This window comes from Diorhabda sublineata, chromosome 11 (assembly GCF_026230105.1).
Source record: "Diorhabda sublineata isolate icDioSubl1.1 chromosome 11, icDioSubl1.1, whole genome shotgun sequence".
NCBI classification, from domain to species: Eukaryota; Metazoa; Arthropoda; class Insecta; order Coleoptera; family Chrysomelidae; genus Diorhabda; species Diorhabda sublineata.
In genome coordinates this window covers 5282624-5305588 of record NC_079484.1, presented here as the reverse complement: position 1 = coordinate 5305588, position 22965 = coordinate 5282624, and the positions used below count along the sequence as shown (strand labels likewise).

The 22965-nt window shown below is 31.4% G+C and overlaps 4 protein-coding genes across 5 annotated transcripts; all 4 read right to left on the bottom strand.

Moving 5' to 3' along the window:
- Nucleotides 1–2712: 2712 nt before the first annotated feature.
- Nucleotides 2713–9890, bottom strand: LOC130450222 (cathepsin L-like proteinase). Its single transcript, XM_056788494.1, has 4 exons — nt 9661–9890; nt 6320–6655; nt 4920–5202; nt 2713–2994 (listed from the first exon to the last, which is right to left on the bottom strand). The coding sequence occupies exons 1-4, from the start codon at nt 9733–9735 to the stop codon at nt 2744–2746; spliced, it is 945 nt and encodes a 314-aa protein (XP_056644472.1). The 5' UTR covers nt 9736–9890; the 3' UTR covers nt 2713–2743.
- A 1485-nt stretch (nt 9891–11375) lies between these two features.
- On the bottom strand, nt 11376–14163 carry LOC130450221 (cathepsin L-like proteinase). Its single transcript, XM_056788493.1, has 4 exons — nt 13832–14163; nt 12471–12806; nt 11752–12034; nt 11376–11653 (listed from the first exon to the last, which is right to left on the bottom strand). Exons 1-4 carry the CDS (start codon nt 13904–13906, stop codon nt 11403–11405), a joined length of 945 nt encoding a protein of 314 aa, XP_056644471.1. The 5' UTR covers nt 13907–14163; the 3' UTR covers nt 11376–11402.
- A 2434-nt stretch (nt 14164–16597) lies between these two features.
- Nucleotides 16598–18629, bottom strand: LOC130450219 (cathepsin L-like proteinase). Its single transcript, XM_056788491.1, has 4 exons — nt 18453–18629; nt 17599–17934; nt 16956–17238; nt 16598–16874 (listed from the first exon to the last, which is right to left on the bottom strand). The coding sequence occupies exons 1-4, from the start codon at nt 18525–18527 to the stop codon at nt 16624–16626; spliced, it is 945 nt and encodes a 314-aa protein (XP_056644469.1). The 5' UTR covers nt 18528–18629; the 3' UTR covers nt 16598–16623.
- Nucleotides 18630–18952: 323 nt separating this feature from the next.
- On the bottom strand, nt 18953–22820 carry LOC130450220 (cathepsin L-like proteinase). Of its 2 annotated transcripts, XR_008910561.1 has the most exons (5): nt 22639–22798; nt 21530–21865; nt 20823–21105; nt 20385–20740; nt 18953–19198 (listed from the first exon to the last, which is right to left on the bottom strand). XR_008910561.1 is itself a non-coding variant. In XM_056788492.1 (4 exons), the coding sequence occupies exons 1-4, from the start codon at nt 22711–22713 to the stop codon at nt 20490–20492; spliced, it is 945 nt and encodes a 314-aa protein (XP_056644470.1). In that variant the 5' UTR covers nt 22714–22820; the 3' UTR covers nt 18953–20489. The 2 variants fall into 2 exon arrangements, 1 of the variants encoding a protein (XP_056644470.1); XM_056788492.1 differs by having other exon boundaries at nt 18953–20740; nt 22639–22820.
- Between the last annotated feature and the right edge of the window lie 145 nt (nt 22821–22965).

Sequence of the window (22965 nt, the reverse complement as noted above, 5' to 3'; positions counted from 1 at the left end):
AGGTCCTGTATTTTCATCAAGGGTTTGCCAGGAGTAGTTGGGATGCTGAGGACCAGCTTTCATACCACCTTATAGATGGTCGTCCAGGAGTTGTGTTTGATTTCTTTTCCTTTGCAATTTTTGCTAACCGTTCATTTGACATTCTGTCAACATGGTCTCTCCATTCTCTTCTGCGGCTCAAGATCAGCGAATCAAGAGATTGAAGAACCAAAAAAATTAAGAAAAATGGGATTGTTGAAAGAAATGAAGAAAAATGAGATAATGAAGTTGAAATAATGAGTGAATCTTTCTAAAAATCGGATTCAGCATCTTCGAACCTGAACCTGGAAATTTACTTTTCTCAGAATTTTCTATAACCTTGAACTTTGAACAAATAGAAAACCGAAGTGTTTGTTATTGATAATTATACAATTATACAAGGTTAATAAACAAGATTTATGTAATCATTTACGAAAATTATAGTTGTGAGTGCTCAGTTGAGCAGAAAGTTTAAGATGAAATAAATTTTTTTCATAATAATCAATTAATATCATTTCATTAGATAATGAACTGAATGTTTGATATAATTTTATTAGAAATTATGGGGAAAAAAGAACAATCATAGAAAAAGTATATGTGTAGTTTTCATGTGGAAGTATTTGACATACCAATTTTGAGAAAATTCCACACACACGTACGTATTAGATTTAAGGGGGATATATTACCCCCAATTGTTTAAATAAGTCACAATCCAGGTAAGAAGATGATAATACTTTTCTAGTTTGCTAACAGGATTAATAATCAGAAAATATATCTGGAACACATATGCAGAAGGGAGAATATTTTTCTTACACCCGAACCAATTCAAAGCAAAGATTATTTCAAGGTAAGACTTTTTTTTAACAAGTTGGAATATCTGGAACCATTGGTGATATTCATTGTGAGTGGTGGTGTAACAGTGTGCTTAGTAAACTATAAGAAAGCTTCAATATATATAGTAAAGCAGCAGAATTTAGATCCTACAATAAATACAAGAAATTTAACCCAAGAATCTAGTTGTTACCGACCAAACCCGATTTCAGGACAAACTAGTTTTACCTAAGCCAAACTAGTTCTTTCTACACTCGATAGGATTAACTAGTTTAGCCTGGTTCAAACTAGTTTGTCATAGGGCGAAAGGATAATCCAGTTTAGATCAGTTGATTCTGATATAAATACGCACTCTCTAGAATAAACCAGTGCGGTCTAGTCCAAACCAATTTAGTAGAGTCGAAAGTTTTTGAGCAAACACGTTGCTTGCCTTGTGTATGTATTTGGTTAATTACTGCAGCGTAAAAAGTTCTCTTTTTTTTTCAATATGGATGGACCTACGTTGATTCGACAAACAGATCAAAAACAATGGAGGGAAAAGTTTTTGACAGAAACTTTACAAAGTGAAAGTAGAAATCTTCTTATTATAATTTGTTATTTGCATTTCTAAGTGTCACTAAAGCACGCCATGTCAAAATAAATAACAATTTTAAAAATTGAGATATGATTATTGATTTTATTAAAAAATCACTGATTATTTGTTATAATATGATTTTTTATATTACCAATTATACATAGCTTTTAACGACGAATCATTATTATTTTAATAAAAATGATTATTTTCACAATTACATAGTATTTTATTCAATTTATCTATTTAGTTCACACTTTAGAGCTAGTTTAGCCTAGGCAAAACTAGTTTGTACGGAAATCGGGTTTGGTCGCTAACATAATCTTTCGAAACATAAATTTCATTCTTATAAGATGAATTTCAAAACTATCTAGACAGTTAACTACAGAGTTAATGATTAATAAAATGATTACTAAAGTTTCAATGAATATTTATTAGTAATCTATCCAAGTGTTTTTACTTACACGTAAAACACGTAAAAAACGTCTTCTTAAAAGTGTGGACAGGAATTTCTGAGAATCATTTCGTTTAGTTTAAGATTAGATTCCGTTTTATAATTTTTATCTGTTTTCCAAAAATTATGAAAAAACTAATTTTAAATCAGAAGAGACCTAAAACCAAGACGTTTCAGAAACATAAACAAAAATAATAATAGATACTCGGAAGATGATATCTCTTTCAACAACAGCTCACCAATTATCTGCAAGTTCCTCAAATTTTATTTTGTTATTCGAAGAGCGAAAGTTACAAATCCGTTTCATTGGTACAATTAAGACGACTTGTGTCTAATTCACTTTGAACAACCAATTCATTCATTAACAGGAATTATATTCATAATGTTTTCATAAAATCTAATCCAATCCACTTTCTCTGGTCACTTTGTATTTGTTATTTTACTGGAATTAGAAGATGGTAGGTAAATTTGGAATTAATTGGCATTTAAGTCATTTCTCTTTCCAATTAATTACAAGGGTACAATTGTTTATCTGTGTCTCAGATTCACTATGCAGAATAAATTTTCCAAAATAAATGTTTTTTCATTATATTATAAACGGTGCTTTTGTTAATTTGCCACTGTCATGTTTTTATTGACCTTTCCAAACTTCGTCATCGTGTTTGTATTTGCGATTGAACATATGATGAGATATGGCAGATATTTTTGCCTAGAATTAACATAAGATACGATTAATGCTCTTGCCAATCAATCATGTATTACAGTCATATTTCTCCTAATTTTGCGTTCATCAGAACTCATCCTTTTGTAAACAAGGTTTAATAAGAAATATAATTAGTTAATTCATTACAAACCACTTTATTTATTAATTAAAGTACAGGATAAATAGGAAAAACTGTAACACCACATTGACCTTTTCCTCTGATTAATCTGATGTAGCCCTCTTCTCCCCAGCTTGTGCCCCAAGAATTTTTGATGGTCCAAGATTGTGAATCGTAGCCTGTGATGAGAACCGCATGGTTAAAACGATCGCCACAATCTTCGTGATCGAAAATACCACCTCCATATAACATCCAATCATTATCGGCATTGACATAAATTGAAATTGGACCTACACTTGCTGTAAAATAGAAAATTTCATTAGATACCAATAATTATTTTGAATATATTATAAAGGAATATATTTTTTTGTTAAATAACTACTGGAACAATATAATTTACATATTACAACTCTTTGATATTAATTTTCTGGACTAAATGATATTGATATTTAGTTAGATTCAATCGGCGTGTCATATATTTCATTCACATTCAAAATTCTGGTATTTACCGAGGTACTAGTTTTTTTATCACTTGCAAACTCTAACGTAGATATGGATTCAACTGCCGCTAACGATATAAATTACACAATTCAAAACATGTAGGAAATTTGATTGGTTTTAAGAGCCAGAACTGATAGATCATCAGCATTAATTAGTCAGATATCCTAATGTTTCAATTCCACGTTCTTCGTGGTCTTCCCTTTTTTCCGTCTGTTAGATGGTAGCCTCTTTCACTATTTGTTTTTCCTCGTTCCCTCACATGTATATCGAATCGTTAGGTGAAGACTCAGAGACTCAAAGCATCAAAGCGCTAACTGAGCTTTGATGCTTTGAGTCTTTCAATCAAATGAGCTTCGCATCCAGAGCAATTAGTTTTTAACGCATGATCTGGTTGTCAATTCACTTTAATATTTCATTCAAAGAGTTTTCAGTGAAATTTTAACAAAAAAAGCGTTTTGTCTGTCCGCCTGTAGCCAGGTCGTGTGTTTTACATTTAATTAATTAATAAAGAATAATAATGTATTCTAAAATTGATAAGATAATCTTCATAATCAACCCTCGGACTCATCGACCTTTCCATTCACCAAATAGAAATTCTGAAAACACAGTTCACACTACAACTACTCCCATATTCAAAATTACATTGTCTGATGTGCGTTTCGATAATCAAGTTATCGTTTTCAGAGACTGAAGGAAAAATTACAGTTTTCAGTATGAATATCACCAACGGTTCTAAGATTTCCAGCTCACTAAATGGAAATAATAAACATCCTTCAACAAATATGGATTCATTTAAACTTGCTAGATCAATAAAAAAATGTGTTATATCGCGATAAAATCATACTTTGCGGAGATTTTAATTAAGATCTCTCAACAACCACTGAATTTGAACATTTTTTTTGAGCAGAAAACAGTTTCGCGCAGTGACAGCCCGGCTTAAGAATAGTCAGGAATTACTGACGACAAAATTATTGATATTTTTCTTGTTGTATTTTTTATGGAAACTTCCTTTTATAGATTGAGATTTTTGTTAATATTTACTGATTGTTAACGGTAAAAAAATGCGCTTTAGTCTCTCGCGCCGAGGGTGCCACCACTTTTTTATTTATCTTTATGAAATTCAAATAAGTTTGTGGACATATCGATCGAACGAGTAAATTGTTTATCTTGATAAATGCTTCTTTAACTTCGTTATTATCAATAATTATTATAAATTCGTAACTACCTCCATTATTTGTAACAACCTCATAAAATTCGGGTCATTTTTATCAGAAATGTGCCACATAATATGTCTGCCTCCCACGTCTTGTTGTATTTTATATTTCTAGGCATTTTTTATCGCAAACTTTATTTTCTTCTTTGATAAATATTCTCACTCAATGGGTTTCAGTTTTGTGATATTACCCATCATTATCTATTATATATTTATTGTAAGATTAATACTTTTCCGTGATTATGAATTTGACACAATTTGCTACTTCTAAAGCTTCAAAGGCAGTATTATATTATTAATAATTATCTTTATATTCCAGTTCTGCATCTGTTTTAACTCCAGGTTGTGCAGTGCTTAGTTTCTTTAGCCTGACATAGGTATTTGATACTTCCATCTCCCACAATTAATTTGATGAAAATATTGCAACGATTATTCGAGAATTAACTTTATAAAAACGTTGATTATGAAGACGAGAAAATTAATATATACTCAAATAGATATCACACTCACCAACGGCGTCAGCCATTGCTTCTTCGTTATTGTCAACTAAGGCATATCCTTGAGTAGAATTAATAGGTTTATTGCCAGTATCGTTTTTGCAATAATCAAATCCACCTAGGTATGGATACTGCTTTTCTGAACTTAGTCCATTTTGTTGTACGTACGTTAGGGATACGTCAACCCAACCACCGCCACATCCTCTGTTTTCTTCAACACAAGAGATTAATTCTTGCTCACTCAAAGAAATTTGTTCGTTATGAAGAATGGCAAACTGACCCTCAAGAGCACCCGTCTGGAAATATTATGAACTATATAATATACTCTGTTGGCTATGAAGATATAACATGTGTATAAGATGTGTTTCAGAATACTTGGTTTGGGAGTTTTCATTGAAATTTACCTCAACATTAGAGCTATTGATCAACACATCGACATTCCATCTGCCTACTTCGCTGGAGACGAGAGCAGAGCCAGTGAAAGTGAAAGAGCAGTAGACAGCTGCTAATTTAAATCAGTTGTAGCTCCAACGTACATATACTGTCTTGAGAAGCACTGACAATAATTATTCTTTAGAATATATGTAAGAACTCCCAATAGAGAAGGAGGAAGAGAACTATACCTAGTAATACATCAAATTTAGGTTGAAGAGACAATTTTAGCAGAAGATTTGTATGAAAAAATGTCTGCTAGAAGATTCATATTGAATTTTATCTGGTTTTTTGCTATTTTTACTATTTCATCTATTACTATTGAGTAATAAGTACATATTCTTGTTAAACTCTTAGTTTTGTGGTAAATTTCTCACATTTAATCCATTAATCTATTTAACATGAAGGAACTCCGCCGTCCCATACATCGGATCTATTTTCGTTTCATTTCTCTTCATTATAATAATTATTTTGTGGTTGTTAGTATTATACTTCGGTAGTTTTCACAAGCATTATTCCATTTAATTATTGTGTTGTTAATTAATTCTCCATCTATACATATATTTCATCACTTCAGCAGTTATACTGTCATTTTCTGGCATGTTCTCCAGCTTTTCTGTTCTAATTGTTTCTACCACTCTTCATTAATGCATATTTCTATGGTTTCTTCATCAATTTTCGCTGCTCGATATATTCCCTCATCATTCAATTATCTGTGGTGATATTCCCTTCATTCTCTTTTATATTTATTATATTATATGAGTTTTTCTTAGTTTCTACAGTATTTTTATTCATTAAATAAAAAAACCGATCATTCCAAGATAATTTTCATGATAGAATCATCATCTTTCAATCTGCTATTTAACGAGTTAACAATTTTTACTAGATCAAGTTTCAAACAACAAAAATATGGGTAAATAACGATAGCACATCTTGGTCTTTAAGATCATGATCAATTGAAAACAAAAACTATATACTTACAGTACTAAAAGCCCAACATGATCCACAATGTCTTTGGTTCTTAACTGGCAAGACTGCTCCTTTTTCTCTCCAGTCAATTGACTCTGGTCTGTTGAAATTAGCTTCATGTTTAAATGTTTTTATAGGCTTAACCTTTGGTTTTCCGTTCAGATGAACCCCCAACATCGATCGGTATTCTTCTAAGGTCCAGTCGGCAAATTGAGTGATTTTCAAAAAATATGAAACTTCTCCTTTGTCATACATTGCATTATGCTCTTCGATTTTGCGTAGGTTATTTTGAAAAATTTCGAAACGTATTTTATCTTCAGTTAATGAGTGCGATTTTGAAAATTTTACCTTAAAAGGGTAATAAACGAAATATTGAACAATTATCTATAAACTTACAAAGCATATACAATATGGATTCAATACATTTTTGAAAAAAGGACTCGTCGATTATAAGAAATGACATTAATATAACATAAATTTATTTTGTTTCACATAAAGCTTTTGTATTTAAAAAATATTATTAAAAATCCTTCTTCTGTGGTTAGCAATCGAAAAGATCCGTTAGACTAAAGAAATATTTTCGAAATTCATAGTAAGAAAGAAAAAATTGAAGAAACCAAGGAACTTAACTAGAGTCAGGAACTGAATCTGATGACTTACTTAAAAAGTGATTATAAAAATATTTAATCATTCAATTTGAAACAAATAATCAAAAAATAATTTTAATTTAATTTATCACGAAGAAGCAATTCGATTCTGTAGATATAATTTACGAATTTGTGTAAAATTTTACTAAAATATATTTCTTAGTAGTTTTTTTCATTCAACACAACAACAACCAATATTTAATGACCTTAAAGTCAAACACGGATTTATTTGACTCGGTAATTTCCTCTGGGCTGTTGACGATTACAGTGCTTGGGTTTAGGAGAGGTTATTTTCGACATACGCATCATGTCAGACTGGAAAACTAATTACGAAAGGAATAGACTGAGACCATTGTCTGACAAGGAATTCCATCAGTTAATAGTCGATGACGACTAAGGAAGTGATTCGAGCGGATCCGAAGAGATGGTAAAGTGGAACACGAACGATTGGAAAACTCGGGAGTGAGTTTGTACCCTCTAGAGAGGATGAAGACATGTTGCCCAATGAAAGTAAGCGCATCAAGAGTTAAAAAATCAAAATCTAAATGATGTGGACTAAAACAGAAATAAACCACAATTCAACCTCAGAGAAAAAGATGAAAAACGAGGTATATATTATCCTAGGATCCACAGGTATGATTAAAGAGGCATCAGATTCTTTACAAGCATTTAGTTTACTGATATTATTATCAGTAACATTATAAAACTCACAAATGCTGAAATCACTTTAAGATCCCAGAATTACAAAGACAAGAAAGCCACTATATCTTCTAAATGTAACATGTACAAAAAGACGCTTATTGGACTTCTTTTCTACGTATCTTCTATGGCATGATACATATTGCGACCATCAATTCATATATCGCAAACACCTAATGGTAGAAGGAACTTTATTATAGAACTAAGCCCACAACTGATGGAACCTTCAATGAAATATGACAAATGATAACTTTGCACCGCTCTATCAAGGCTTCTATTAGTAGTTCTTAAACTGTACCCACCTCAAGACCAATCGATCCACGAAGCTTCGAGGAGGACCACATGCCAAATTTGTTTATTTCATGTGCAGCAAGGACAATTGAAAATGTTGTTTAATGTTAATATTTTTTATTTTCAACTCTTCTCATCATTAAAACGGGTTAGTGAAATATACGAGGGGTTATTCTTTACAGTATGTTGAACTAGGGTAGATTTGATCGTAAAAATAAATTAAGTAATAACTAGCTTTTACCCCCGGCTTCGCTCGCATCGAATACATTAAATAAGTATCAGAAATCATTATAATAGAAATATATCAATATGATAACTTTATTTTATTGCTTTGCTAGTATTATAGATTTTTGAAAATTACTACATACAATGAAGTTTCAAATGTATCTTTTGATTTTACTCAAAAATCGCTTTGACTCAGCTCGCTTTAGCTCCTCTCCAACTCAACCGATTTAAGTATTCAAAAACACAAAAGAAAGAAGGTGTTTCAGCGAGAGTTCTGAAACCAAAACGAGCTATGTAGCTATATTAAAACCTGAGATATAGATCTTTGAATGTAGAAAAATTGCCAAAAACCTACAAAAATCCATAACTCCACATTGAATGTCCGCGCCTAGCTCCTCTCCAACTCAACCGATTTAAGTGTTCAAAAACTCAAAAGAAAGGAGGTGCTTCAGAGAGTGTTCTTAAACCAAAACGAAGTCTCTATCTTAGATAGAACCTGAGATATTGAGTATAGAACGTGTGTATGTGAAAAACTCCCATAAGTAATGTATGAATGATAATGAATAATAATATATATGAAATCCGATGGTTGATGGCTGATCTGTGCATCAATACCTTTCATTGAAAAAAAAATTAAGCAAATCGGTTGGGTAGAACGCCTGAACGGACTCGTCTAAAAACAAATCATTCTGTTAGGTAATATTCACTGGAATTCATGTTTTATTTTGAATTCGTAAAGTTTATCATTCCGCATTCAAATAGAACTTAAAATGTTTGAAATATGACGAAAAATTATCATTGCATGTATCTTCAGAAATCTTTCTTGTGGATGGGAATTAGTGAAGCAGATTCCATACTCCAATAGAAACAAGTGTTGATATATAATCAAATTTTTCAACAATAATTTCTTTTTGATGTATTTTTGTAAACCAATAATAATTGGTTATAATGATACACTATTTATACTACCACTGGGGAAGGTTTTCCTTCAGTATTTGAAGATGATAACTTGGTTATCGAAACGTGTGTCAGACAGTGTAATTGTGAGTGTTGGTGTAGTGGTGGTGTGAACAGTGTATTAAGTACGTTATTCTAGTTATTTCGATATTTTTTAGATACTCACATCACCGAAATTATTGGAGCTCTACTATATTTTAAAACGAATAATTTATCTTGGACCTTCTTTGTACGTTCAATCTTTATTTATTTCATCCGTACTAACCAATCAAGAAAATTCACAAAAACAAAACTCCTAAAGCTGGATAGAAAAAATAAAAGACCTCAGATTTGGAAAAAATTAGGTTTTGAGATAAATGGAGAAGTGAGCATGGATTCTAAAAGTATAAGAAGGATATAAAGGAATCGAGGAGTAATTCCAAGAAAATAATTGCTTATTATAACATTTTGAAAGTTTGGTATCATTAATTTGACCAAAACGTATGTTATACGTTTAAATTTCATGTTGAATAATTTAAAAAAATATTTACTCACTTTAAATTCTTGCCATAGTTCATAATCAGATGCGCTCACTACTGTCAAACTAATCAAAAGTATTAAAAATATCATTTTCAAAAAATTATTTGCTTCTCAGAAAAACTTAATATTAATACGAGAAATACGAGAAATTGACTTTATATATGTTTGATTTATTTTGAATATATCATATGATTAATAAGATGATTTTCAATTTCATAAATTTCCAAAATAAATGAGAACCACTTAAGATCGTCGATCGATAATTTTCTAGATGATAGGTTGATAATTGTATTACTTACTGATAAATATAAATATAGCAAAGTTTGATCTGATTTCAGATATCATTATTAAAAACTAATTAGAAAATTTATATCTGTCCAATAAAGATTTTAGAGGATGTTCGTTCTAATTACTTATTTTAGGACAACGTATAACAATTTGTAGTACAAATTTCCAATGAGATTGAGGGTTGAGGATTCATAATAAAACTGTCTAAGAGTTTTTTTGAAATGTCCACGTTTCGATCCTTTATTCGATCTTTATCAAGGCTTCAACATTCGAATTACTCCTGTACCATATGTGCTGTTAATAAATTAAAAAGAAACACAGGTGAAGATGTCATTCTTGATATTATCATCCTTCCTAGTATAACATTTCGAATGGACAATATAAAAGAAAGGACAATAATATCAAGAATAACATCATCACCTGGGTTTTTCAAATCTATCGATAACACATATAGCACAGAGGTAACTGGATGTTGATAAAGATCAAATAAAGGATCGAAACGTTGGGATTTAAAAGAAGCTTTATTTTGAGTCCTCAAGCCACAACATAATTCGAAATTTCATACTAGGAAAGACAATAATATCAAGAATGAAATTTGTAGAGATTTTAAAAGAATTCGTCATTGCTCTTGCCGTAACTAACTGTTTATTTTAATATGAATCAGTTTAAGAAGCTGCAAAAGAAATTCTAAGTGTTATGTATCATGTAGAAGTTCGAAAAATCGATTTTGTACTCTGATCTTAGAGACAATTTTTGAAATTTTATATAAAACAAGCAAGCCGTGTGTTATCTCCATAATAAATAATTTTGAGTGTTTCATATTTCTTATTAGAAATAACGTTTTTAAACACAATTTAATATGATTCATTAAGTAAAACTACAACAGTTCAAGTGAAGAAAAAGAATGAATTGATACAATACAAATTTTGTTTTCTAAAAATAATAAACATATTTTGATTAAATTGCAGATTTGCAGATGTCTCTTGATACCAGCAGAGACATAACTTCTATATCGGATTTATCTTGAATATTTTCACTAACTTTACTCTGACTGTTCTGACTAATTTCTCGAAGTTCGTCAATTCTCGTAATATTAGGTATTAGATGATTTCTAGAAGAAGTTTTCGTCATTATTTGAATTTTGGGTAATGTATTTCTTTCCATTGATCCAAATCAGGAATCAGAAATTTTGATCAAGAATGGAGAAGTAACGGAAATGTTTCAATTGGGCATTTCGAGAATATTTGTTGAGATTTTTCCTGTATAACCGAAATTTCATTTTTTGTGACTTGTTCAGGGGTTAATTTCTGTACATCTACTTCTATGATGTAGCAGCGTTTTTGTTTTGCTTGAAATCCTCATAAGCTGCCATCAATGTTAATCAAGGATTAGTTGATAAAAGCTTCGGAAGCAAGGTTTAATCGGAATGCAATAAATTAATACATTTTTCAAACCACTTTATTTATCGATTACAGTACAGGATAAATAGGAAAAACTGTAACACCGCATTGACTTTTACCCCTAATAAGTCTAATGTATCCTTCTTCTCCCCAGCTTGTACCCCAAGAATTTTTGATGGTCCAGGATTGAGAATCGTAGCCTATGATCATAACAGCATGATTATAATCATCATCACAGTCATTGTGATCGAAAACACCACCTCCATAGAGCTGCCAATCATCATTAGCGTTGACATATATCGAAATTGGCCCTACACTTGCTGTGTAATAAAATATTGCATTTCAAATATCATATATTTCTCTTAAAGAAATAATTGAAACAAATATATCATCTAATATTCAAATCAAATACACTTACCAACGGCATCGGCCATTGCTTCTTCGTTCGTTCCAACTAAGGAATATCCTTGAATAGAAGTGAGAGGTTTGTTGGCGATATTATTAGTGCAACTAACCTTGATGCCAGAGTATGGATACTGTTCTTCTGAACTTAGACCATTTTGTTGTACGTACTTGTAGGCAACGTCAACCCAACCACCATCACATGCAAAGTTATCTTTAACACAAGATACCAATTCCTGTTCACTTAAAGGAATGTATTGATTGCGGTGAATGGCAAGCTGACCCTCAAGAGTACCTGTCTGAAAATTTTATTAACTAATAAATAGATATGATGAAGTATGGACATGTTATTCTGTTGATTTAAAACTAAAAGTACTTTGTACTTTTACAGCTGCTCCATACTATAATCGAAGTACTGGATACAGACCTGAATTGAGCAATAATTAAAGAAGGAATCAAGAGATATGGATACACAATCATGTTAAGATCGAGTGGCTATAGCTACTCCATTAATAAGATTTAAGGAAAAGGTTAGAGAGGATGGAACCTTCAGATCTGGTCTAAATATTAACTGGAAGTGATTAAGCAGAGCACAGTGATAGGTGGAAGTTCACAGATGTGGAAGGACTGTGCCACATCAGTTTTGATGATTGTATACGAAGTTCAGGGTAAGAAATTATAAAATCAGTTTTTCGTTAAGTTTTCTCTCTTGCTGCCTCAATAGGTTATACTTACAGTACTAAAAGCCCAGCATGAACCACATAGTCCTTGATTCTTAACTCCTAATACTGCTCCTTTTTGTCTCCAATCAATAGACTCTGGTCTGGTGAAGTTAGCTTCGGGTTTAAATGTGCCTATGGGACTGATTTCTGGCTTTCCATTAAGTTGAGCACCCAGCATGGATTTGAATTCCTCTGAAGTCCAGTCAGCAAACTGAGTTACTTTGAGAAAATATGATACTTCTCCTTTTTCATACATGGCATTATGCTCTTCGATTTTGCGCAGGTTATTTTGAAAAATTTCGAAACGTAGCTCATCTTCAGTTAATGAGTGCGATTTTGAGAATTTGACCTTAAAAAAAAGGTGACAACTTAGAAAATATCAAACAATCATCGTTTTTTGTGAATAATATCTACAAACCTGTGAAACATATGTAATTTGTAATAAATTCAATATTTCTCTTCGAAAAATAAACGGCCCTTTCGATTAGTTTCTGCTATTCTGATTTTATGAACAATATTCCGTCTTAGAAGCAGTAAATAAACAGATAATGGATGCAATGAAATGCAATTGCTTTAAGAGGATAATAAATATAAATGAAATGAATAAAATATTCTGATAATTCGTTTTTAACCAGGTATTTTGATGCATATTTTGCATTCTTCCGTGTAGCAGAAGGGGATAGACGACATTTATGTTTTATTATCAGGCGAAAGAACAAATAACGTCCCGTGAATATGCCATATATAATCAACCATGAGACAAACATGGATTTCCAAAATTCGGACAACAAACTTTTGAAAATTGGCCTTGTGATTTGTTAGTGGTCATGGACAATGCAAGACAGACAGTAATCACTACTGCAATCCTATCAAAACGTTGCTCGATTCAAATCAGTACTTCAGATTTGCTCGACAATTTCGCATTGCCGTTTGAGCCGTTTCACTTTACTCTTGTGATTGAGGAGCATGAATTTGAGCCATACTATCTTAACACGTGATTTCCGGCTCTGTTTCAGTCCTTTCATTCGCAATGTTTCGAATTCTAGTTGCATTACGGCTTTATCGGAGAATATTTAATAGTTTTGTTCGCGGTCTTGTTAATGGTAATATCAGCACAATAAGCTAATAGAAATTTGAAACAAATATATGCTTCTCTTCTCTGCAGAATGCTTCTCTTAAAACACAAGTGAATGAGAAAATTCTTGACAGCGAAACATATTAGCTTTTTGTAGAAGAAACGAAGAAGTTAAGAAATGGGGAAACGAAACTATATGATAGAAATGGTATGTAAAGAGCCTAAGAGGAGTAATTGCAACGAAAACGTCGTTGGTACACACAAGTTATCGGTTTGTTATAAATAAAATATTTACTCACTTTGAATTCTTCCCATAATTCATAGTCTGATGCGCTGACTACTACCAAACTAACCAAAAGGAGTAAAAGTTTCATTTCCAAAGTTATTTTGTAACTTTTCCTGCTTCTTAAGTAAGATAATGTGAATACGTTCGAGAAATATACGTTTTATATGTTTTATTTTGAATATATTATAAGATTAAGATAATTTCTTTGATGAATTTTTTAAGTAAATAAAAAACACTCAAGATGCAAGATTATGTATCTAGATAATAAAATAATCTTCGAAAGACCGATAGATATAAATGATATCAATACTATGTTCACATGTAGTTGAAGAGAATTTTTTTAGAAAAATGAAGTCTGTCTAATGTAGATTTCAACAAAAGAAAATATTGAGTAATGTTTCAGAACTGATCGGGGAAATACTCCAGTAAATCGTAGTTTTATTTTGAAGTACTCAGGACTCGAAAAGTTACGAGTCGTTTTATTTTACAATACTCGGTACTTGTAATACCTACATTTCACAACTAACGAGACAGAGACCCCTACAAGAAGTTTCAGCCAATCTTAGCTTGTCCTCACTTGTCTTGTCACCTACTTTGTCACAGATTATCAATCAATCACCAGACAACAGATTCAAGAAAATTACTTGAGCCTAAATTCAAAATTATGAAAAAATGAATGAGTACTCGTGAGTATTCTCTGAAATTTGTGAAAGTACTTTTCGTACTCGTACTCTAAAGCTTTCAAGTACCTTTTAAAACTACTCACTGTGAAGTATTCATGATTAGAGTACTGTGCTAAATTAGCCGAAAAAAGTATAACCTTCCTAAACAATAAGATTCTTAAGCAAATAGTTCAGCGAGTAGATCAAGTTCCTAATCTATCTAATTGTTCATGAAATAAGATCAGATTACTTCACAGAGACAACAAAATTCACCACTTTAATATAGAATAATACTATTATGAGAAAAGCATAAGTAGAATTTGGAGAGATTTGCGATGTAAATCGAAAATAACATTATGATGTTCTTCTATTGGTCAAAATCTTCGGTGTTCAAAGAGATAACAAATATCATAACGTCTTCGTTGCAACATTTAGCAAATAGAAGTTTTCCTTCTCAAGTGAACTTTTCCATGCTTAAGCTGCATAATAACCATATCATTCTATTAAAAATACATGCTTCATATATAACCAGCTTATAAGAACTTACTTCTACAGTTTGTTTGATATAAATGTGAAAGTTGAGCCCCGGTATGGTCCAAAGGCTCGCAACTGAGCAGTCCTATAGAACAACGCATCACGTATTTTAATTCGAACGTTTTCCGCGGCTCAAGGAACCGTATTTAAATGTGTTTCATAGTTTGGTTGAACCGTCCTGGGTCCTTAAAATATTACCTTACACTTACACTTACCATTTTTTATGATTTTTTTCACTTAACCCTACACAATCTCTTCTCATCTTGTGACTTGAACCTTCTTTTTTTCTGCACTAGGCATTGATTTTGTTTGTGGGGGCGTCTTTTGATCAGCAGCAGCCGTAGTTTCTTTCGTCAGTAACTTTTTTTCATATATGAATAATTGAATATAAATATTGAGTCGTTTGCGCTCATTTCATTCCTAAAGCCACATTGTGGGTCTTTTCAAGTGATTTCAAACTTATTTCTTGTTGAAACTAGGTGGCTTCCGTTGCTTCCTTGTGTAAACAACATACTATTGAATTTAAAGGGTTTGAGTGATCTGTTTTTCAAACTATTTTGATGATGGGAATAGTTGAATTTAAATTTTTAACATTCCATAAGTCATTTTCCATATAACATTGTTAGAAAATGCAAGGAGAACAAAGAAATATAGTTTTTACAAAAAGGACTTGTATCTTTGTCTATTTTTTAATTTTTGCAAAAGCTACAAAAATTTTTATATTTAGAAGTGTACTGTATTGAGGAAAATACTGTATTTCGTTGAGAAAATGTTGGCAACCCTACTTATAACATAGACAATTTACGAAATTCTTCAGAACAAAAAATAATTTTTTAAATCAGACTCAAGATTTTTTTTACCTCGTCAAGTGTGAAGAAAGTAATTTCAAGGAAAATGTACAAGTTATGAAGTTTGTTATCATCAATTCAGTTCAGCTATTCAAGAAAAAAATATTTTTTAAGCATGTTATAAGTTTTATTTTAAATAATTGTGACAAAATGTTTACTCAATTCAAATTCATGCCATTGTTCATAGTCTGAAGCTTTGACCATCATAAAACTAACCAAAAGAACAAAAAGTTTCATTTTCACATCTCAATTTAGATTTTTCTGTTTTCCGAAAAACTCAAAGGATGAAAAGCAGATTAATCCAACATAGCTACTTGCAATAAAATCGAAAATATTAATTTGATTCTACAAGTGATTCTGGTTTGGAATGCTGTCGATCCTGAAAATCAGTTTTTTTTTTTGGTTTCCACGAGTTCTTTTCGCTAATGAATATTTCAGAATGACAAGTTTCTACTATACGATTCTGCTGACTGCGCCAGTTATATTTCAGTATAGTAACTCATAATAGAATATGAAATCCTGAATCAAATTTCACGCCAGAATCTGTTTGTTTTGAATTCACATGAACTGCGACCAATTTATATCAAGGATTGTGAATCATGTTCTAACAAAAAAAAATTATTACATATATATTCTGGTATTTAGTATGTACTCACAGTTACAGTTCGTTTTGTCTGAATTTTACATTTGTCAGAAGTAATCTTTTCAGAAATGTTTGAACAGGAATAAAATAAGTCAATTCATACTAGTTTATTCATCAATTATAGTACAGGATAAATAGGAAAGACTGTAATACCGCATTGACTTTTGCCTCTGATGAGTCTCATGTAGCCTTCTTCTCCCCAACCCGTTCCCCAAGAGTTTTTGATGGTCCAGGATTGAGAATCGTAGCCTGTGATGATAACAGCATGATTATAAAAATCATCACAGTCTTTGTCATCGAAAATACCACCTCCATATAACTGCCAATTACCATTAGCGTTCACATATATCGAAATTGGACCTACAGTTGCTGTGAAATAAAATATTGCATTAAAGTTTCTCTCAGAAAACAAGAAGTAATTTATCTTATATGCAGATAAATCACACTTACCAACGGCATCAGCCATTGATTCTTCGTCTGGTTCAACCGAGACAAATCCTTGAACAGAAGTGAGAGGTTTGTTGGCGATATTGCTAATACAACTACCCTCGTTGCCAGTATATGGATACTGCTCTTCAGAACTCAGACCATTTTGTTTTACGTATGTATAGGGAACATCAATCCAACCACCACTACATGCATGGTTATTTTTATCACAAGATACTAATTCCTGTTCACTCAAAGGAATATATTGATTGCGATGAATGGCAAGTTGACCTTCAAGAGCACCTGTCTGGAAATTATGTTAACTACAAATTATAATGACATAGGAATGAATTCAGCATACTATATTCAAAATACTGGTTGAGAAACTGAACTTAGAAATAGTTAGGGAAGAAATCAAAATATTTGCACGGATAAATAGTAAACGATCATGTTTATATCACTCTTTCAACACGACTAAAGTAGACGCTTGAAGAGGACGAAACTTTCAGATCTATGTAAAAATAGAGAGCAATATTGGGATAATTCTATCCTAGATAAGAATTCAAACGAAAAATCTGAATACATTCCGATATATTATTGAATTAAATGAGAATGTATACGTTAAGTTTTCTCTCTTGCTGTCTTAATAGGTTATATCAGTACTTACAGTACTAAAAGCCCAGCATGAACCACATTGTCCTTGAGTCTTAACTGCCAATACGGCCCCTTTTTGTCTCCAGTCAATTGACTCTGGTCTGGTGAAGTTAACTTCAGATTTAAATGTCCCTATGGGATTAAACTTTGGTTCTCCATTGAGTTGAGCTCCTAACATCGATTTGTATTCTTCTAAGGTCCAATCAGCAAACTGCGTTATCTTCATAAAATATGATACTTCTCCCTTTTCGTACATGGCATTATGTTTTTCGATTCTGCGTAGGTTATTTTGGAAAATTTCGAAACGTAGCTTATCTTCAGTTAATGAGTGCGACTTTGAAAATTTCACCTTAAAAAAGTAACAACTTAAAAATTATCGAATAATTATAGTTTTTATAAACAATGTTGATCTACTTCAGTTATTTTGGAGGAAATACAAACTCTGTTTTGCGAGATTGGACTATTAAAACTTCCAGACAAAACCTTTTTGTGAGAAAATTTTGCGATTTGATTATTATATATGGGGAACTAATTAGTCTTTATATAACTTTCATTCCATACTATAATCTTTTGATGGAAAAGTAGTGGTTTATATACATAAAAATTGCTACTTTTCCCCCAAAACTTATTATGTTTCAAATTTATTGATTAAAAATGTTGGAAAACCAATTTTTTGATATGAATGAGTTATAAGAAAAGTTTATATGAAGAGTTAACATTATTTTGACTCACACTATACTCTCCCATTAGTCCCTATATAACTTTTATTTCGTACTATAATCTTTTGGTGGAAAAGTAGTGGTTTATATACATAAAAACTGCATAGCTATTAGAAAAAAATGATGAGATGACAAAATGTTTACTCACTTTGAATTCTTGCCATTGTTCATAATCTGAAGCTTGGACAACAATAATACCAACCAAAAGAACCAAAAGCTTCATTTTCAAAGTTTATTTGAAATTTGTCTGTTTCTCAGGGAATAATAATGTGAATACGATCGATAAATACTTTTTATACGATTGATTAATATTAAATACATCATAAGATTAGTTAAGATAAATATTAATTTCATATATTTCTGACGGATATCAAAAAAAATACTCAAGATTGCAAGATTATTTATCTAGATGGTAACTAAATCGTTGTTGTACTGATAGAGATAAATTAATCAATTGAAATCAGTCTGACAAAAGTGAATAACTCTCAATATAATATCTAAATATAATCCCATGGCAGCTAAAAGTTTACACAAACTGCTGTTCATCATGTGTTGACAAAAGAAGTAAATAATCACACGCACCTCTGGTATTCATTGTAAACTCTTATATGCTATGTTACAGGTTAAGTCGGAAATATAATTAGTCAATTCACTTCGAAGCATTTTATTTATCAATTACAGTTCAGGATATATGGAAAATACTTTGACACCGCATTGACTTTTACCCCTAATAAGTCTGATGTATCCTTCTTCTCCCCATCCCGTTCCCCAAAAGTTTTTGATGGTCCAGGATTGAGAATCGTAGCCTGTGATGAGAACTGCATGATTAAATAGATCATCACAGTCTTTGAAAACTCCACCAAATAGCATATATTTTTTTATTGGCAAACAATCCTACAACAATCAATAAACAAGTAGATATTAAATGTTTTCTCGTTTTTACTATTACGGTTGAAATATATTTCCAACCTTTCGAATACTTATGTTTTCATCGTCTGGAAATTAGTAAGTTAAGAATTGCAGCGTTTTAAAATTTGAATTTTTGAATTTCTCCAGCTACTCGTTAAATGTCTCCTTCCAAATAGAAATAAATGTTAATACGTTCGACAAATAGACTTTTTATATGTTTGATTGATATTGAATACATGAAAAAATTAGTCAGATGAATCTTAATTTGATGAATTTTATACAAATATATAAAAAACACTCAAAATCGTAACAATATTTATCTAGATGATAAATTAATCATTGTAGTATTGATACAGAGAGTTTATCAGAAAAATGAGATCAATCCAATGAAGATTGGAACTAACAGAAAAAAATTGAGTGATGCTCTACTCACTTAGGAACAAAACTGGGCAATACTCAATACATGATACTCAATATAGTGACGAGTATTTAAAGTAGTCAGTATCGATACTCATAACAACTTCTATTTTGAAGTACTCAGTACTCGAAAAACTTCTTGTTTTTCCTTACAGTACTCATTCACGTGGACAAGACGTGACAACAAGTGTCAGCAATAGCCTGTCGTTCAAGCATAATCATCAAAATTTGGTAAAATACAAATTTTCACATATCAAGTTGTGCATAAATCATTTTGTGTTCCCTTTTATTTACATTATTATCTCCAATACTTAAATCCGTAATAGGGGCTGTGAAACTATCTGCAAATGAACCAGTGAAAATGATAAAAAGCAGATAATATAACTAATTGCAAGAAAAATTAAAAGTTTAATTTGATTCTTCAAACGCTGTTCTTTCGGAAATGTTTACAAAGTTATATGATACCGAACTTGAAATGCTGTCGATCCTGGAATTCAGTTTTTTTGTTTTCCACGAGTTCTTTTCGCTAATGAATGTTTGATAACGACAAGTTTCTACTATACGATATTACTGACTGCGCCAGTTATATTTCAGTATAATAATTCATAATAGAATCTGAATCAAATTTTACACCGGAATATGTTTATTTAGAATCCATATAAACTGCGACCAATTTCTATCACGGATTGTGAATCATGTGTTAAGAAAAAAAGAAGATGATCATATATTCTTCTAGTATGTAGTTTGTACTTACAGTTACAGTTGATTTTGTCTAAATTTCACATGTGTCAAAAGTAATCTTCTCAGAAATGTTTAAAGGGGAATATAATAAGTCAATTCATACTAGTTTATTCATCAATTACAATACAGGATAAATGGGAAGGATTGTAATACCACATTGACTTTTGCCTCTGATAAGTCTCATGTAGCCTTCTTCTCCCCATTCCGTTCCCCAAGAGTTTTTGATGGTCCAGGATTGATAATCGTAGCCTGTGATGATAACAGCGTGATTAAAATCATGGACACAGTCTTTGTCATCGAAAATACCACCTCCATATAACTGCCAATTAGCAATAGCGTTGACATATATCGAAATTGGACCTACAGTTGCTGTGAAATAGGAAGAAAAGTTTCTCATAGTAAAACAGAAAACAAGAAGTAATTGATTTATATTCAGATATATCACCCTTACCGACGGCATCAGCCATTGACTCTTCGTCTTTTTCTATCGAGATAAATCCTTGAACAGTGGTGAGAGGTTTGTTAGTGATATTGTTAATACAACTACTCTCGTTGCCAGTATATGGATACTGCTCTTCAGAACTCAGACCATTTTGTTTTATGTACGTATAGGGAACATCAATCCAACCACCCTTACATGCACGGTTATTTTCATCACAAGACACTAATTCCTGTTCACTCAAAGGAATATATTGATTGCGATGAATGGCAAGTTGACCTTCAAGAGCACCTGTCTGGAAATAATATTAACTACAAATTATAACGACATAGGAATATCGATTTATTCGATTTTGGTATATCAATCGGTCGTTCTTCAATCCAAAACTCTGTATTTTTATGATTGAAGCTAACTATATTCAGAATGCTAGATGGGAAACTGAACGTAGCAATAGTTAGGGAAAATATCAAAATATATGCACGGATAAATAATGAACGATCATGTTGATATCACTCTTTCAACACGACTAAAATAGTCGATTGAAGAGGACGAAACGTTCAGATCTATGTAAAAATGGAGAGCAGTGTTAGGATAATTCTATCCTAGATCAGAATTCAAACGAAAAATCTGAATACATTCCGATATATTATTGAATTAAATGAGAATGTATACGTTAAGTTTTCTCTCTTGCTGTCTTAATAGGTTATATCAGTACTTACAGTACTAAAAGCCCAGCATGAACCACATTGTCCTTGAGTCTTAACTGCCAATACGGCCCCTTTTTGTCTCCAGTCAATTGACTCTGGTCTGGTGAAGTTAACTTCAGGTTTAAATGTCCCTATGGGATTAAACTTTGGTTCTCCATTGAGTTGAGCTCCTAACATCGATTTGTATTCTTCTAAGGTCCAATCAGCAAACTGTGTTATCTTCATAAAATATGATACTTCTCCCTTTTCGTACATGGCATTATGTTTTTCGATTCTGCGTAGGTTATTTTGGAAAATTTCAAAACGTAGCTTATCTTCAGTTAATGAGTGCGACTTTGAAAATTTCACCTTAAAAAAGTAACAACTTAAAAAATATCGAATAATTTTTATAAACAATGTGGATCTACTTACTAAGCATACGGAATGATTTTATTTAATTTGTATCTAATATAATCAATAGTTTAACTCAAATTTCACTTAGAACTGTCGATTAGCATTTCTTAGCCATGATTTTATAAAAAAATAACAATGCATACGGTGTCATGTTTCCGTTGATTCAAATAATTATATGGATAATTTATATAGGATGTTATGTCTTCGTACTTGCACCATTGGCTTTAATGATTTTTTTGAAACCAGCTAAGGTTGCACAAAAATATGGTATTGCTGTGATCTTTGATAATAAATCAGCAAATGTTTTAAAATTATTTGTCGGTAATTCAGTTATTAGGGAGGAAATGTAAACTCTGTTTTGGGAGAATGGACTAATAAAACTTCCACACAAAACCTTTTTATGAGAAAATTTAGCGATTTAATCATTAGAAAAGTTTATATAGAGAACTAATTCATCCCTATATAACTTTCATTTCGTACTATAATGTTTTGGTGGAAAAGTAGCTATTTTTGAGCTACTTCTCCACCAAAACTCATTATCCTTCAAATTTATTGAATGAATATTGAATTTCTCGATTTGAATAAGTTATTTTAAAAGTTTATATGAAGAACTAATATTATTTTGACTCACTCTATATACTCCCATTAGTCCCTATGTAGTAGTTTGTATACATAAAAATCGCATAGCTATTAGAGAAAAATTATGGGATGACAAAATGTTTACTCACTTTGAAATCTTGCCATTGTTCATAATCTGAAGCTTGGACAACAATAAAACCAACCAAAAGAACCAAAAGCTTCATTTTCAAAGTTTATTTGGGATTTGTCTGTTTCCCAGGGAATAATAATGTGAATACGATCGATAAATACTTTTTATACGATTGATTAATATTAAATACATCATAAGATTAGTTAAGATAAATATTAATTTCATACATTTCTGACGGATATCAAAAAAAAATACTCAAGATTGCAAGATTATTTATCTAGATGGTAACTAAATCGTTGTTGTACTGATAGAGATAAATTAATCAATTGAAATCAGTCTGACAAAA

Bases quoted from the DNA above. Each gene is read 5' to 3' on its own strand.
- LOC130450222 (XM_056788494.1), bottom strand. From the start codon at position 9,735: ATGATATTTTTAATACTTTTGATTAGTTTGACAGTAGTGAGCGCATCT. The intron at 6,656-9,660 runs GTGAGTAAATAT...TACCCTTTTAAG, and splicing joins AACTATGGCAAGAATTTAAA to GTAAAATTTTCAAAATCGCA. The intron at 2,995-4,919 runs GTGAGTGTGATA...TCTATTTTACAG, and splicing joins AGCAATGGCTGACGCCGTTG to CAAGTGTAGGTCCAATTTCA.
- LOC130450221 (XM_056788493.1), bottom strand. From the start codon at position 13,906: ATGAAACTTTTACTCCTTTTGGTTAGTTTGGTAGTAGTCAGCGCATCA. The intron at 12,807-13,831 runs GTGAGTAAATAT...CTTTTTTTTAAG, and splicing joins AATTATGGGAAGAATTCAAA to GTCAAATTCTCAAAATCGCA. The intron at 12,035-12,470 runs GTAAGTATAACC...TAAAATTTTCAG, and splicing joins CATGCTGGGCTTTTAGTACT to ACAGGTACTCTTGAGGGTCA.
- LOC130450219 (XM_056788491.1), bottom strand. From the start codon at position 18,527: ATGAAGCTTTTGGTTCTTTTGGTTGGTATTATTGTTGTCCAAGCTTCA. The intron at 17,239-17,598 runs GTAAGTACTGAT...CATAATTTCCAG, and splicing joins CATGCTGGGCTTTTAGTACT to ACAGGTGCTCTTGAAGGTCA. The intron at 16,875-16,955 runs GTAAGTGTGATT...TTTATTTCACAG, and splicing joins ATCAATGGCTGATGCCGTTG to CAACTGTAGGTCCAATTTCG.
- LOC130450220 (XM_056788492.1), bottom strand. From the start codon at position 22,713: ATGAAGCTTTTGGTTCTTTTGGTTGGTTTTATTGTTGTCCAAGCTTCA. The intron at 21,866-22,638 runs GTGAGTAAACAT...TACTTTTTTAAG, and splicing joins AACAATGGCAAGATTTCAAA to GTGAAATTTTCAAAGTCGCA. The intron at 21,106-21,529 runs GTAAGTACTGAT...TATTATTTCCAG, and splicing joins CATGCTGGGCTTTTAGTACT to ACAGGTGCTCTTGAAGGTCA.